We start from the raw sequence: 13,510 nt of genomic DNA, 5'->3' as shown, positions 1-13,510 counted from the left end.
CACTTCACCAATTCTTCCAGCTCCTTACACGTCCACTAGCAATATGTGTAGATGTGTCTCTCCTTACAACTTTAACAACTGCAGGGATTATCTTTTTTCCCACCACTGTCAGTTTGTAAGTAGAAAATACTATCTGATTTTGTTTCATTGTATATTTATTTGAATATTAATTAAGTTGAATTTGCACGATTTTCATTATTAGCATATTGCTTTTTTGAATTGCCTGTTCAGATCTTCTATTTGTTTTTCTTAGGAGGAGTTTATTTTTGGCGGATTATATAAAATTTCATCTCCTATTCAGTTTGCTTATTGTGCTTTTGACCCATGGATCTTTTATTTTTTTATTCTGTCAAAATATCCGTAATATTTTTATGGATTCTGTTCATTTGCTTGTAACTCATTTGTAGTTTTCTTCCTGTTTTTAAATTATTTGGCCCTCAAGTCCATCAGAAATAAATTTTGATGTGTAATGCAATAGGAAGTTCATTTTTTAAATGATTTGCCCATTGCCATAAGTCCATATTAGAAAATTGATCCTCTCTAATTGATTTGAATAATGACAACAGTGAATATACATTGAATGTGTCCTCTGTGCCTGGACTGTTCTAAGTACTTTTACAGAATAATTCATCTGAGTCTCACAACAACCTGAGAAGTAAGTACGTGTGTTTTTAGATGGATTTTACAGATGATAAAACTGATGCACATAATAGACAGAGGTAGTGTAACCGTGATTAAGACGAGAGACTCTGGAACCAGATCATGTTTAAATTCTTATTCCAACAGCTGCTAGCGGTGTGACTTTGGGCAAGTTACTTACCCTCTCTGTGCCTCAATTTTCTCATCCATAAAGCAGATATAAGAGTCCTTTTTTAGAGGCCCATTATGAAATGAATTAAGAAATATAAAGTGCAACTGAGGGTTTGGGAGGGGAGGGAGGTGAGGAGTTGGGGGAGCCTGGTGGTGGGTATTAAGGAGGGCACGTATTGCATGGAGCACTGGGTGTGGTGCATAAACAATGAATTTTGGAACACACATAAAAATATTAAATTAAATTTTTCAAAAATGTAAAGTGCATAAATTAATGCTGGACCCAATGAGTGTCATACTTGGCTAGTATTAATGGTTCCTTGTGTTCCAGTATGCTGGAGCTCTACTGCTCTATGAATACCATTTTTATTTATGACAGAACATAGGATATATTTTATAACATAGAATCATTGGTGATATATTTTAATAACTCATGATGTAAATTTTGTTCTATTGCAGCACTCTCTATTTTGTTAACATTCTCTTGTTTATTCCTCCAGGGATTTTGATGGGAATTACACAGAAATCACTTCGTACTTCAAGCCAATTAACACTGAAATGTTGGTGCTCTCAGTCAAGGCATATTGGTGCCAACCTTTGCAGTTTTCTTCAAGAAGTTCCTGTTTGCTACTTCTTAGGTATATTCACTGCTGTATTGTTTATTATCCACCCATTCATTTTGGTGGCTTTTTAAGGGAAGGGTACTTTGTAACCAACATTGATAGAAAGAGAGAGCCCTAACATCCAAACCATGAACTACATACTTACCTTAATCATTTTACTTTAACTTAAAATCTTCCAGTGGGTGTTTATTCATCAACCTTTTCATATAAAGCCAAGGGCTTTGAGTGTGTATCACCTGAAATCAAAGCCTTTCTTCTCAAATATCACATATTAATGCCAGCTTTAGCTTTTGTAATGACAGAGTGAACATTTAGACCCATGTCAAATGCAAATATTAAATTATTCCAAATTTCCCTCCCTGTGTTCCTTTGTGGTCCCACTCACATGTTACTCCACAAAAATTTTTAGCAGCTTGCAATTATCAAGCATTCAGTTGTTAATTTTCATCATTTATATTTCTATAACAACTTATTAGATTTTTTAAATACTTAATAAAATTACATAATCACAACATGAATACAAGTAATATAAGTTCATTTGAGAGAAACCACACCAATATATAGACATACAACTCAGCACGTAGGTGTAGGAATGCTCAGACATGGTACAAAGAGCTACCAGTCCCTTATGTTCAGTACATCATGGGCATCATTTAGTACATTGAACAGAGGAAATGAGGAGCTTGGTTAATCTGACACAGCAGTACATTGAAGGTTATTAGTTAAGAGACCCTCTGCTACATGTCATTTGGAACTAGCCACTCCCATGAATATCTTATTGATCCAAGTTTTTCAATCGTTTCTATTGTGTTTTCAGTTATGATCAAATCTAACTCCCGTCTAACTTCCGTCTCCTTGCATTGGCTAGATCACAAAACACACAATGCGACACTAAAGTAATGCTAGCTTTCCTGTGTCACTGTACGTGCTCTTGAAAGATTTATTATGTAAATATGAGACTCTGTCTTTAATAGAATCTAAACTTCATTTAAACTTGTTTTCAGGAATTAAATATTTACTTTTCTTATTTAAGCTATTTTATCTTAAATGCTTGTTCACAGTTTCCTTCATTTGAGCCTTTTGTTCTCTGTATGAGATTTACTTTTTAAACCAGAGGATTTGGAATGGATATGCATAGTGTTATTTTACTGGTGATCGTCACTCAGAAATATATGTTTGAATAGGTATTTCTCTGATCAGTCATAGCTAAAGGAAATAGCTCTTGAATCCTTCCTGATACATGTTGAGGGAATTATTTCATGATTATATTATTTCTCCCATCCTTCCCTATCAATTTCCTGATAATATAATTCGTTGTTTTAAATGTGCAGGATTATTTTACTTCTTGCATTTTATATTATGTAAGTTATCAAGAATTATCTTGGGAATTTTTTGGCTTTTAACAATATTTGCATTAATCCTTTAGTGTTAAATAGGTATTCTCAAATCAAGTTTTTACATTATGACTTCCCCAGTCCTGGATTATGTATGCTGATTAATTGCCCAGCAACCAGGAGTCTTTGTTGAGGAATGTTTTTCACTATATTTAGAATGACATACTTCCTAATACCTTGTAAGTCTGAGAAAGTCTGTCTGTTGCTTTTGAACACAAATCACTAAATCCTTGGTACAGAATTCTTTCACACCAATTTGTTTTTCTTAAAACTGTAGACTTTATTTTATCATCTCTTGAGTTTTATGTTGAAAAGTTGTAGTAAGCTGAAGGAGCTTAATTTATTGATGCTTTTCGCCTCCCAGATGCTTTTAAGGCTCTTTTCTTATTCACTTGGGGTTCTAATATTTATTTCAATTTTGTTATTACATTTTTTGTCCCCTTATTGTCTTTTCTTCTCTCGGGCAGCTCCACCTTAATTTTTCCTTACTCCATACAGTCCCTTTCTATGTGAACCTGTCCAAATCCAAAAGTTTAGGTCGATGACTGCAAATTCAGGAAAAAATATGCAAAGGAAAGGAAATATATAAAAAGTATATATCAGGAGGATTGGAATAAAAGGTGCTTGCCCAGTTTTATATGACCCAAAATAACTGGATGAGAAGTGAACTCATGAATAAATTATAGCTCAGCCATAAACTGGAATACTATAAAACAACAGAAAGAATAAAGCCTTGGTACATCGAACAGCAAGAATAAACTTTGCAGACACAATGTTGAAGCCAGTTACACATATGAATTGAAACATAAACTAATCTGCCATGACAAGAGTCAAAAGAGTAGTTTTGCCTTTATGAGGTAGAAAGACAGGAAACAGGAGAGATGCTAGTAGGGTTACTGAAATTTTTCAATTTGTTCATCTTGATAGTGGTTATACCAGTGTATTTACTGTGTTAAAAAAAAAAAAATCAAGTGGTAGCCTCAGGATTTGTGAACTTCTCTGTATATTACAGTTCAACAAGAATGCTTACCCAAAAAGTGAACAAGACATCCATTCGTCTAACTTTGAAAATATCTACAACTACACAACTCTTTGATTAAATAGAAGCAAAGAATCAGCCCTTGTCCATTGGACGTAAAATACCAGAGTAAAAAAAGACACTTCACCAAGAATATCTGCATGTGTTGGGCACCAGAACCTTCTGCAGATGAGTATCTATCCCATTTATGAAGATCTCCATGGAAAAATATACCATAGCCTCTAGTGTGTGAATTCACCCCAAGCACTGAAATCAGAAAGTGGAGACTAAAGAAATGCTAAATCAAAGATCGAATTTAAAATGTTTGCTTTTCTTCCCACAATAAAGGCAAAGGAAGATTCGCACTTTCTGCTCGTCCTTTGCAGGTGACAATGTTTGCTAGGAGCCCCGTCCTCAACCAGTCCGGCCCCACTGAGTTCGTGTTCCGCGGGTTCACCACCGTTCCTCAATTCCAGGTCCTCCTCTTCCTCCTCTTCCTCCTCTTCTACTTGCTGATCCTCTGCGGCAACACAGCCATCATCTGGGTGGTGTGCACACACAGCTCGCTCCGCACCCCGATGTACTTCTTCTTGTGCAACCTGTCTTTCCTAGAAATCTGCTACACGTCGGTGGTGGTGCCTCTGATGCTTTCCAACATTTGGGGGGCCCGGAAGCCCATTCCACTGGCTGGCTGTGGGGCGCAAATGTTCTTTTTCGTCACCCTTGGCAGCACTGACTGTTTTCTCTTGGCGGTCATGGCATACGATCGCTATGTGGCCATCTGCCACCCCCTGCACTACACCCTCATCATGACCCAGAGGCTGTGCGTCCAGATGGTGGTGTGCGCCGTGGGCCTGGCCCTCCTCCTCTCCCTGCAGCTCACAGCCTTAATCTTCACGCTGCCCTTCTGCGGACACCGCCGGGAAATCAACCACTTCCTCTGCGACGTGCCCCCAGTCCTGCGTCTGGCCTGCGCTGACATCCGCGTGCACCAGGCCGTCCTCTACGTGGTGGGCATCCTGGTGCTGACCGTCCCTTTCCTGCTTATCTGTGTCTCCTACGTGTTCATCGCCTCGGCCATCCTGCGCATCCGCTCCGCCGAGGGCCGCCGCCGGGCCTTCTCCACCTGCTCCTCGCACCTCACCGTGGTCCTGCTGCAGTACGGTTGTTGCAGCCTGGTCTACCTGCGCCCCCGCTCCAGCACCTCCGAGGACGAGGACCGCCACATCGCCCTGGTCTACACCTTCGTCACCCCACTCCTCAACCCGCTGATTTACACCCTTAGGAACAAGGATGTGAAAGGTGCCCTGAGGAATGCGGTCCTCGGTAAAGCAGCCTCTGAGGCCAGCTGAGGCTTGAGGGGCCTGGGGTGGGTGTCTGTCAGTTGCCATGACCATGAACTCCAAACAACGAACACGGAATTACAATACTTACTTTCCCACACTTTGCAGTTGGCCGTTCTTTCCCATGTTTGTCCCTGTGTCCGCACTCAGCGCTCATTACCTTGAAGTGCTTTGAGTAAGATTGGAAAATTCAGACAAAGCGGGCAAGGCGGGCGCTCGAGTCTGCTGGCCCTGCTTTCAAGGTTCACAGCCCAGTCATGGCAATTGCTCCCTCAGCCTCATACCTGCAGACGCCCTGCGTCCTGGCGGGGCAATGACACTAAGATCCCTTCACAGAGGCGTAGATCTAAGAGCAATGTATTTTATTGTTGATTTAGACACGAGTGCATGGCAAACGGGAGCTTATTTAATGCATCCATTTCCTTCATTCCAAACCTCCCAGCGGGTTGCCTTCCTTGCTTTTCACTCCGCGGTGCCAGAAAACGGTCAGGACTTGGCACTGATTGACTGAGCACAGTGCGCCAGCCATGCTGAGGGATAGAAGCTCAATCTGTAGAAACTATCCAGACTGTGGGCTTGCAGGCAGCTTTGCTCTCCTGCCTCACCTCTCCCCGCGCCTTCTGAACGGCTGCTGTTCGCAGACCCGCTCAGCAGGTGGCGCCACTGGCCCTGCCACCGCCGCAGGTCCCGCTGGCAGGTGGTGGTTCCATCCTCCTGCACCTGCGCCCGGCCCCCAGGCCAATACTCTCTAGAACCTCTGCGCTTTGCACAGCTGACATCACGCTGCCCAACCTTCTCACTTACACCTTGAGGAACAGTGCGGTGAAGAGGGCTACGAGGACAGGGCTTAACCAGAAATTACCTGTTCCCAGTTACCAGAAATTACCTGTTACCAGAACAGCTGGGGGAGGACATAACCTGCCTGGCAAGGGTCTGGATCCAGCCCCTGAAGCTGACTTTAGTTAGCAACCTCAGAAGAGTGAGCGTGTCGCCAGTGGATTTAAAACTGATCAAGGGGGCGCCTGGGTGGCTCAGTGGGTTAAGCCGCTGCCTTCAGCTCAGGTCATGATCTCAGGGTCCTGGGATCGAGTCCTGCATCAGGCTCTCTGCTCAGCAGGGAGCCTGCTTCCCTCTCTCTCTTTCTCTTTCTGCCTGCCTCTCTGTCTACTGTGATCTCGCTCTGTCAAATAAATAAATAAAATCTTTAAAAAAAAATAAAATAAAACTGATCAAGGACTCGGTATAACTTTTCAAAATGCCATGAGGCTAAGTATACCAAAAGCCTAAAAGCGTCTCCTTTCATGGATTCAATAATCCTTGTTCTAAAAATCGTAACCTCAAAAAATTAAGTCTAACGAAACTGGAACTTTAAGGCTGCTCCTTGTATTTATAAAATGAAAAGGTATTAAAATCTCACTTCCAATGTTGGACACATGAATACAACCGTACTTAAAATCGTATTTAAATTAATATTTAACAAGAAGGGGCTACATTTAACAGTTTAACAGGAAGTGATAAGTGATTTTAACAGTAAGTGATAAGAGCTAGGTATAAACCTCCACTTACAACAGGAGCCCACTGCTGTAAAAATACATGTGCGGAATAATGATAGTAGTACACCAGAAAGTTCATGGTTCTCATCCATGATCTGTAGAACTATGGATAATTGCTTCTTCTTTATTAATCTATTCATTTTTCCATGTGTTGTAAAATGAGGCTGTGTTACCCTCATAAGCCGAAAAATGATAATTTCTGAAAGGAATCTGAGGCTCATATAAATTTATTTGGCCTGTAAATTCCCATCACAACACAATCCTCCAACCTTCACATTTTTCCTAGGTATGCACTTTATGTTTTCATTACTTCTTCTCTTCAAAACTACTGCTTTTGTTGCTTTCAACTTTTTTAAGGCTTTATTTATTTATTGGAGACACAGAGCACAGGCAGGGAGAGGGGTGAAGGGAGAGGGAGAAGTAGACTCCCCACTGAGTACTGAGCCCCGTGTGGGGGTGGATCCCAGGACCCCGAGATCATGACCTGTGCTGAAGTCAGTCACTTAATGGACTGAGCCACCCAGGTGCCCTGATGCTTTTAACTTTTTACACTGATTTCACGTGGGGATAACGAGAAGGCCTACAAAGTGTTCATTATCCTGGAAACGGTCATGGGTTTAACAATGTATTAGAAATGCCTTTGCTTCCAACTGAATGCTGGAGGAAGGGAGCAAAACTCTCTGGTTGGCAGGTCGCTTATCAACCTATGCAGTCAAAGCCACATCAGTACAGAATGAATCAATTATATGTACACACTGTGCAAGGCATTGTCCAGAATGCAAACACGAGGAAAGTTTCCAACTATGTTTCCCAACCTCCTTTCATTTTTATTTGATGTCACAAATCATAGAGAAAATTAACCTACAATCAAAAAAGAAGGTGAACTGTTACTCTATCAGGAAGAGTGGTGATGAGTCCTGTCCACTGAATTTCTGGGCTCCCCCAGTTACCTTCCTGGACATATTTTAGCTGAATGGAAGGTTTTGTTGTTGTTGTTTTGTTTTGTTTTGTTTATTTAATTAAACACGTGCTACGGGGTGCCTGGATGGCTCAGTGGGTTAAAGCCTCTGCCTTCAGCTCAGGTCATGATCTCAGGGTCCTGGGATTGAGCCCTGCATCAGGCTCTCTGCTCAGCGGGGCGCCTGCTTCCCCCCTTTCTCTCTGCCTGCCTCTCTGCCTACTTGTGATCTCTGTCCATCAAATAAATAAATAAAATCTTTAAAAACAAAAAACAAAAAACAAAAAACACTGCGCTACATACAATACAAAATGGGAATCACTCCCATTCCCTGAAATGACACTGCTTGCAAGTAACTTCACTAAAAACATCATTATGTCTTCTTAAACTCTTTATCACTGCTATGTTGTCACACTGGATTTCTCCAACCCCTTTCTTATGGCTCAATCGGTGCGTGAAAGGAAAGGTTAGCCACAGTGGTGAGAGTTGTGTTTCCATGGAGGAATTCCTTCCCAGCGTTTCTCAAAAGCAATTATTTATTCTTAAACCCCAATTCTGAGAAAAGATAGATTAGAAATTAGGAAAATTGGAAAAAGGTATCATAACGCTCCTCCAAGAACTAAAGCATGATAAGCAACGCAGAGAGGCTACTGGTTTAGAGGAATCCACTCAGGTCAAGTGGAAAGCAAGAGCAGGAAATACGGCATGCAGAGTCAGAGGTTAAGTTTACATTTCAGGAATGAGTACAGGAAGCACCGGGCAAGAAAGGGTCATGACCGGATCAGTCAGTCTTGATGGTGACTCTTTCCATGTGTGAGTTCATGGCCCTGTCTGCTGCTAACAGTGAGTCATCCTTGCAAATAAAATAAATATTCATAAGTGTATATGTCTAGGAAACTTTATACAAATCCTATGAGTGATGTTCCAAGAAATAACACATTTTGGAAGCAAATAAGTCCTTAGATTGGTGGTTTTGACATGTGATTCTGCACAGTGCTGTTAGTGTTAATAGGAAATCCGAATGTTTCTTTATTCAGAAACCACCCAGTAATGTGCACAGGCACTTTCCAGTGTTTGGGTATTTGTTGAAGCCTACAGTACTTGGCAGATATTAATACATCTAATATTTATAATTATTAAATTTTAGATGCCTATATTAAGAATAAAGAAGATAAAAAATAGTGAGAATACTCTTTACATGGCTTAATTTTGTGCATTCCCAAAAATTCACAGGAGTTCCGATTTCTCCTTCCCACATGTTGAAGACCAAGGAAACCATATAAGGAGTATGTGTTTGTGCATGTGTGTATTGTCCGGTTACATACAACTAATGAACGTAGATGGAGAGAGGGCAGTAAGAGGATGGAAGGAGAGAGATGATGCAACAACACACCCTGGGCAGGTAGTTTGCTTTGTGGATATTGGATGGGTCAGAAATAACCTGCCGTATCACACGTCAAGCATCGCAACAGACATTTTCATAATGATGTCCATATTCCCTTTCCTCTGTCTCTTTCTCTGTTTCTTCCTCTCCCAGTAGTTACTTTGAAAACCACATTATAAAATTTTGAATTCTAGTGAAAATAAGTAGAAGCTTGAAAGGTGATGGTGATTATTGCTTGAGCCTCTCTTTGCCCACAACTCCAATATGAGATTGTCCTAGTTGCTTCTTTTGGTTTTCAATCCAGCTCTCATAAGAAGGAAAAGACATGGCGCTTATAGCATTGGAAAAAAGAAGCTCCTCAACAGAGAAGGCGTACAATGTTGTGTAACCATCCCCAGAAACCACAAAATACATACTTGGTGATCTTCATGAAACTATTTTAGAAAGGCACCTTGAAGTCATCATACAATAATTCCTTCAATAAGTATTTATTATGAACATTCATTTACTCATTTTTAAACAAATATTTAGAAAGAATCTATTATCTGCAAAAGTCTCGGACTCCATGGATCTAATGTTCATGAGGGAGAAAGAGACAAAATAGGCAAATGCTATGGAAATAAGGAGGAAGGTGGTGAGGGGGGCAGGGATTTGGGATAAAGAGAGTGTAGAGGGATGGTGACCTGGGGATGAGGAAGGGACCATATTTTGTACCTGACACTGGGCTATATGCTTAAATTCATATACAAAACATAGGATACCTGCTTTCAAGGAATCTAACGCAACAGAAACACACAATTATAAGTCAATCTTTTTTTTTTTTCTAGAATATAGAAATTCCAGAGGAGTATTGTAGAGGAGAATAACATGCAAGAAGACCATTGTGTACCATATTCCCCCCTGCTTCAGAATTCCTAAATGTAAGTTTTGGTAATTTCTTGTGTGTATTCTCAAAGAGGGGCTTATATTTTTTCCTATTACCAAGGAGCTTTTAGAAACTCTGGTTCCAAAACGTCTAAGACTCCATCCCACCTGCACAGATGAGGACATAAACCTCCAGAAAATCTCTGTGGCTATACACAAGTGCCCACTGGCTTGTTCTATCCTGGGTCATCCTCTTTCTGAGAAACTGCCACATATCTGGTCTCTCGACTCTTGTCCTCTGTGGACTATATATTAGATCATCTTGGAGGATGACGGCTTCCCTCTGGATGTTACCATATGTAGAAGCATCCTTGGCTTCACTCTGCCTCGCAGCTACTGCTTCCAGATCCCAGCAAAGATTTAACATCTCACCGTCTGCTTATCTGGAAGAAAAGACAAGGCAAGAAATGATTTTTCCATTAACTCTGATGTGATCATAATTCAAATAACACTTAAAGCAAAAAAGGAAAATGTGGTGAGTTTACTTTGTTTTTATATATTTTAATCAAAATGTAAGTAACATACAAGAAAATACATAGATTTCAAATGGTTCAGTTTAATGTCTTTGGGCAATTGTATTCAATAATAAAATATTTTCATCACCCCAGAAATTTCTCTTGTTCCCCTTTCCAATCAACTCCCCTCCCTGCCCAATCAACCACTGCTCTGACTTCTATTCCCATAGATTAGCTGTGCCCATACAGGAATTTCATATGAACGGAACTCACATACTATGTTTTCTTTTGTGTCTGGCTTCTGTCACTTAACATAATGTTTTTGAGATTCACACAGGTGGTCATGTATTTTAGCAATTTGTTCTTTTTAATACCTGAATCATATTTAATTGTATAAGTATTGTTAATCCAATTTCTCTATCCATTATGAATTTGATTCTAATGTCTTCTCTGTACTCCTGTTTCTGGGTCTCTTACGCTGGACACATGAAAGGGCACTTCATTAGAAGGGTTCTCTCACCCCATATTCCAATTCTTCAGCACCCCATGCCTCACTGGCCAGAGGCTAACACACATGTGTCTCAACCTGACCATACTGGAGACATTTTGTTTTCTGAGTCCTTGGTGATTTTATCAGTGTTTATCTTGTAAGGGCCTATTCAGCCAGAGCAGCCCCACCCCGGTTGAACTGCCATTTTGCGGTAAAGCTTAAATTGACCTTGCCCCCCGGCCAGGGCAAGGCTTTTAACTTACTTAAAAACAAGTCCAGGAAACCAGTCCCAGGTAACAAGTCCAAGTACAAGGGTGGGTCAGGCCAGGTGGAGGTGGTGGTGCATACTGTCTCCTAGCTACCAAGGAGTAGGGGCACCTGCCCTTTGGGAGCCTTTTGGTGCCAATCCTTACCAAGGCTGGTTCAAATGTCTACTAGGGTAAATTGTAATTCAATTTGTCACCTAGCATCACTGTTGAGTTTCCTGTGTGTGTGTTACAATCTCATTGGCCACCTGTGTGTGGCCAGGCCCAACCACATGGCCTTTGCTCTATAAAAGTTAGTCTGGAAGGCAGGGAGGGGTCCTCCTCTCTGGAGGGGTGGTCCCGACCAGTCTGTTTGACGGTCGGTATGATTCCTGATGCTTGGAGCGAAATAAATCTTTGCTTGATCTTCGCTTTGTATCAGTCTCGCTCCTTTAATCACGGACCCATTATTGGGATACCCAATTTTGGGGGGACCCAACAATCTCAAACCTCAAAGAGAGGCTGGGAGTGTGGAGTTCTTAAATTATATTTCCAAGGTGGCTGACACCTCCCGAGTAAATAAAAGAAAATTACCTAATGTCTGTTGAGCTGTTAAATGTGTCCTAGGGATGATTGCCAGTTTTTTTGGTATGCAAATAGGGGCTCTTTCAGCTTAAGTGACACGCCCAAGGTCAATATCCACTGGGTGGTGGAGATGGACTTGCAAGCCAGGTCTGTCTCACTTCAAAGTCCCTGCTGTTTCTACCACATCAGCCTCCAAGAGCATAACTGGACTGGAAACCAGTTCATGTGACACTACTTTTGGTTCTGAGCCAAAACTAATCCAATGATGCTAACAAGTCACGCGTCCCTCAATTTACTCATTTGTACAATGAGTGATGTTTTAGTTGACCTTTGTGGTGCCCTCCAGTGCTAGATTCCATGACTGTGTTCATGGAACAACTCCACACCATATAATTTATGAGTGACAAGAAATGACAGGCAAGGAAACGGTAAATGCAAAAGCAGCACATTTTCCAAGTTACAACTTTTCAACCTTATTTATTTCTTTTTCAGAGCTTCCATCTCAGCAACACTGGTTTCTTTACTGAACTCAGAACATGCCATGCATGGTCCCGCCATGTGGCCTCTGCTCATACCCTCCCCCTGCTTCAGAATCCCTCTTTCCATGTCTCCCCACCTATGTAACACTACCCATGTTAAAAGAATCCCTCTAGTTTACACCTGCCATGAAATATTTACTTAATACCCCAGTGTATAGGTAACTCTCTCTCCCCTGAATACCTGCAGCATTTTCCCAAGCATGCTTGATATCCAACAGCAACCACTGTACTTGTCTCCATCCGCCATTGGTAACTTTAACCTCTTGCTTCTTGTTCACCTCTTCTATCTACAAGTCAACTGTGAACTGTGGACAGTAGAACCTGAGTGTTAGCCCTCATGACTTCCCCATAATACTTAGGCCAGAACAGGAACAGGATATGGAGTCAAGCCCAAGTAATGTTTTGTTAATAAACTCTGAACAGATAAAAAGTAGTCAGAAGCTTAGGCGATTTTCCCAAGTCCTTCTTTTTCAATAGGGCTAACCCTTGGTTTCTACCTCCCCAGGATGGTAGAGGAATGGGCTTCCATTTCCCAAAACCTTGAACCGGGGTAATTCTGAACTCTAGAGAAGCAATCATGACAACCAGAGCCTGAAAGGTCAGGACAACTAAATATCCATACCCCTCAGAGAAAGAGAAAATTCTTGCTCCTGGATCTGCTTTCTAGAAGACACATGCTGAGCTAGTAGTTTTCTTAGTCATTTCAGGCTGCTTTAACAAAATTTCATAAACTGGGAGGCTTATAGACAACAGAGCTTTATTTCTCACACTTCTAGAGGCTGGAAGTCCCCCCACCCCCCAAGATGAAGGTGTAGGCAAATTCATTGTCTGGTGAGAGCCCACTTCTTAGCTCATCGATGGCTGTCTTCTCCCTGTGTCCTTGCATGGCAGAAGAGAAGAGGGGGCTCTCTGGGGTTTCTGTTCTGAAAGCACTAATCTCATTCATGAGGACTCCCTCATGACCTAATCACCTCCCAAAGACCCCCTCACCTCCTAATACCACCATCCTGGGGGTCAGGTCTGAACATACAAATCTGAGGGGAACACCAACGTTCAGACCATCGAGCAGTAGTAGAAGAAGAAATTCATAAATACGCCTCACGGACAAGGTACAGAAACAAGGATTATGATTCCACCCACATTTCCTGTCTATCTATGACCAGATAGATAGATAGATAGATAGATAATA

The 13,510-nt window shown here is 41.4% G+C and overlaps 1 protein-coding gene across 1 annotated transcript; it reads left to right on the top strand.

Moving 5' to 3' along the window:
* Nucleotides 1-4,237: 4,237 nt before the first annotated feature.
* Nucleotides 4,238-5,197, top strand: LOC131811508 (olfactory receptor 10Q1). Its single transcript, XM_059140176.1, has one exon. It carries the CDS (start codon nucleotides 4,238-4,240, stop codon nucleotides 5,195-5,197), a length of 960 nt encoding a protein of 319 aa, XP_058996159.1.
* The last annotated feature ends 8,313 nt before the right edge of the window (nucleotides 5,198-13,510 follow it).

The sequence above is a fragment of the Mustela lutreola genome, chromosome 1, assembly GCF_030435805.1.
Source record: "Mustela lutreola isolate mMusLut2 chromosome 1, mMusLut2.pri, whole genome shotgun sequence".
Lineage (NCBI taxonomy): Eukaryota > Metazoa > Chordata > Mammalia > Carnivora > Mustelidae > Mustela > Mustela lutreola.
This window is presented reverse-complemented; position numbering and strand designations above follow the sequence as displayed.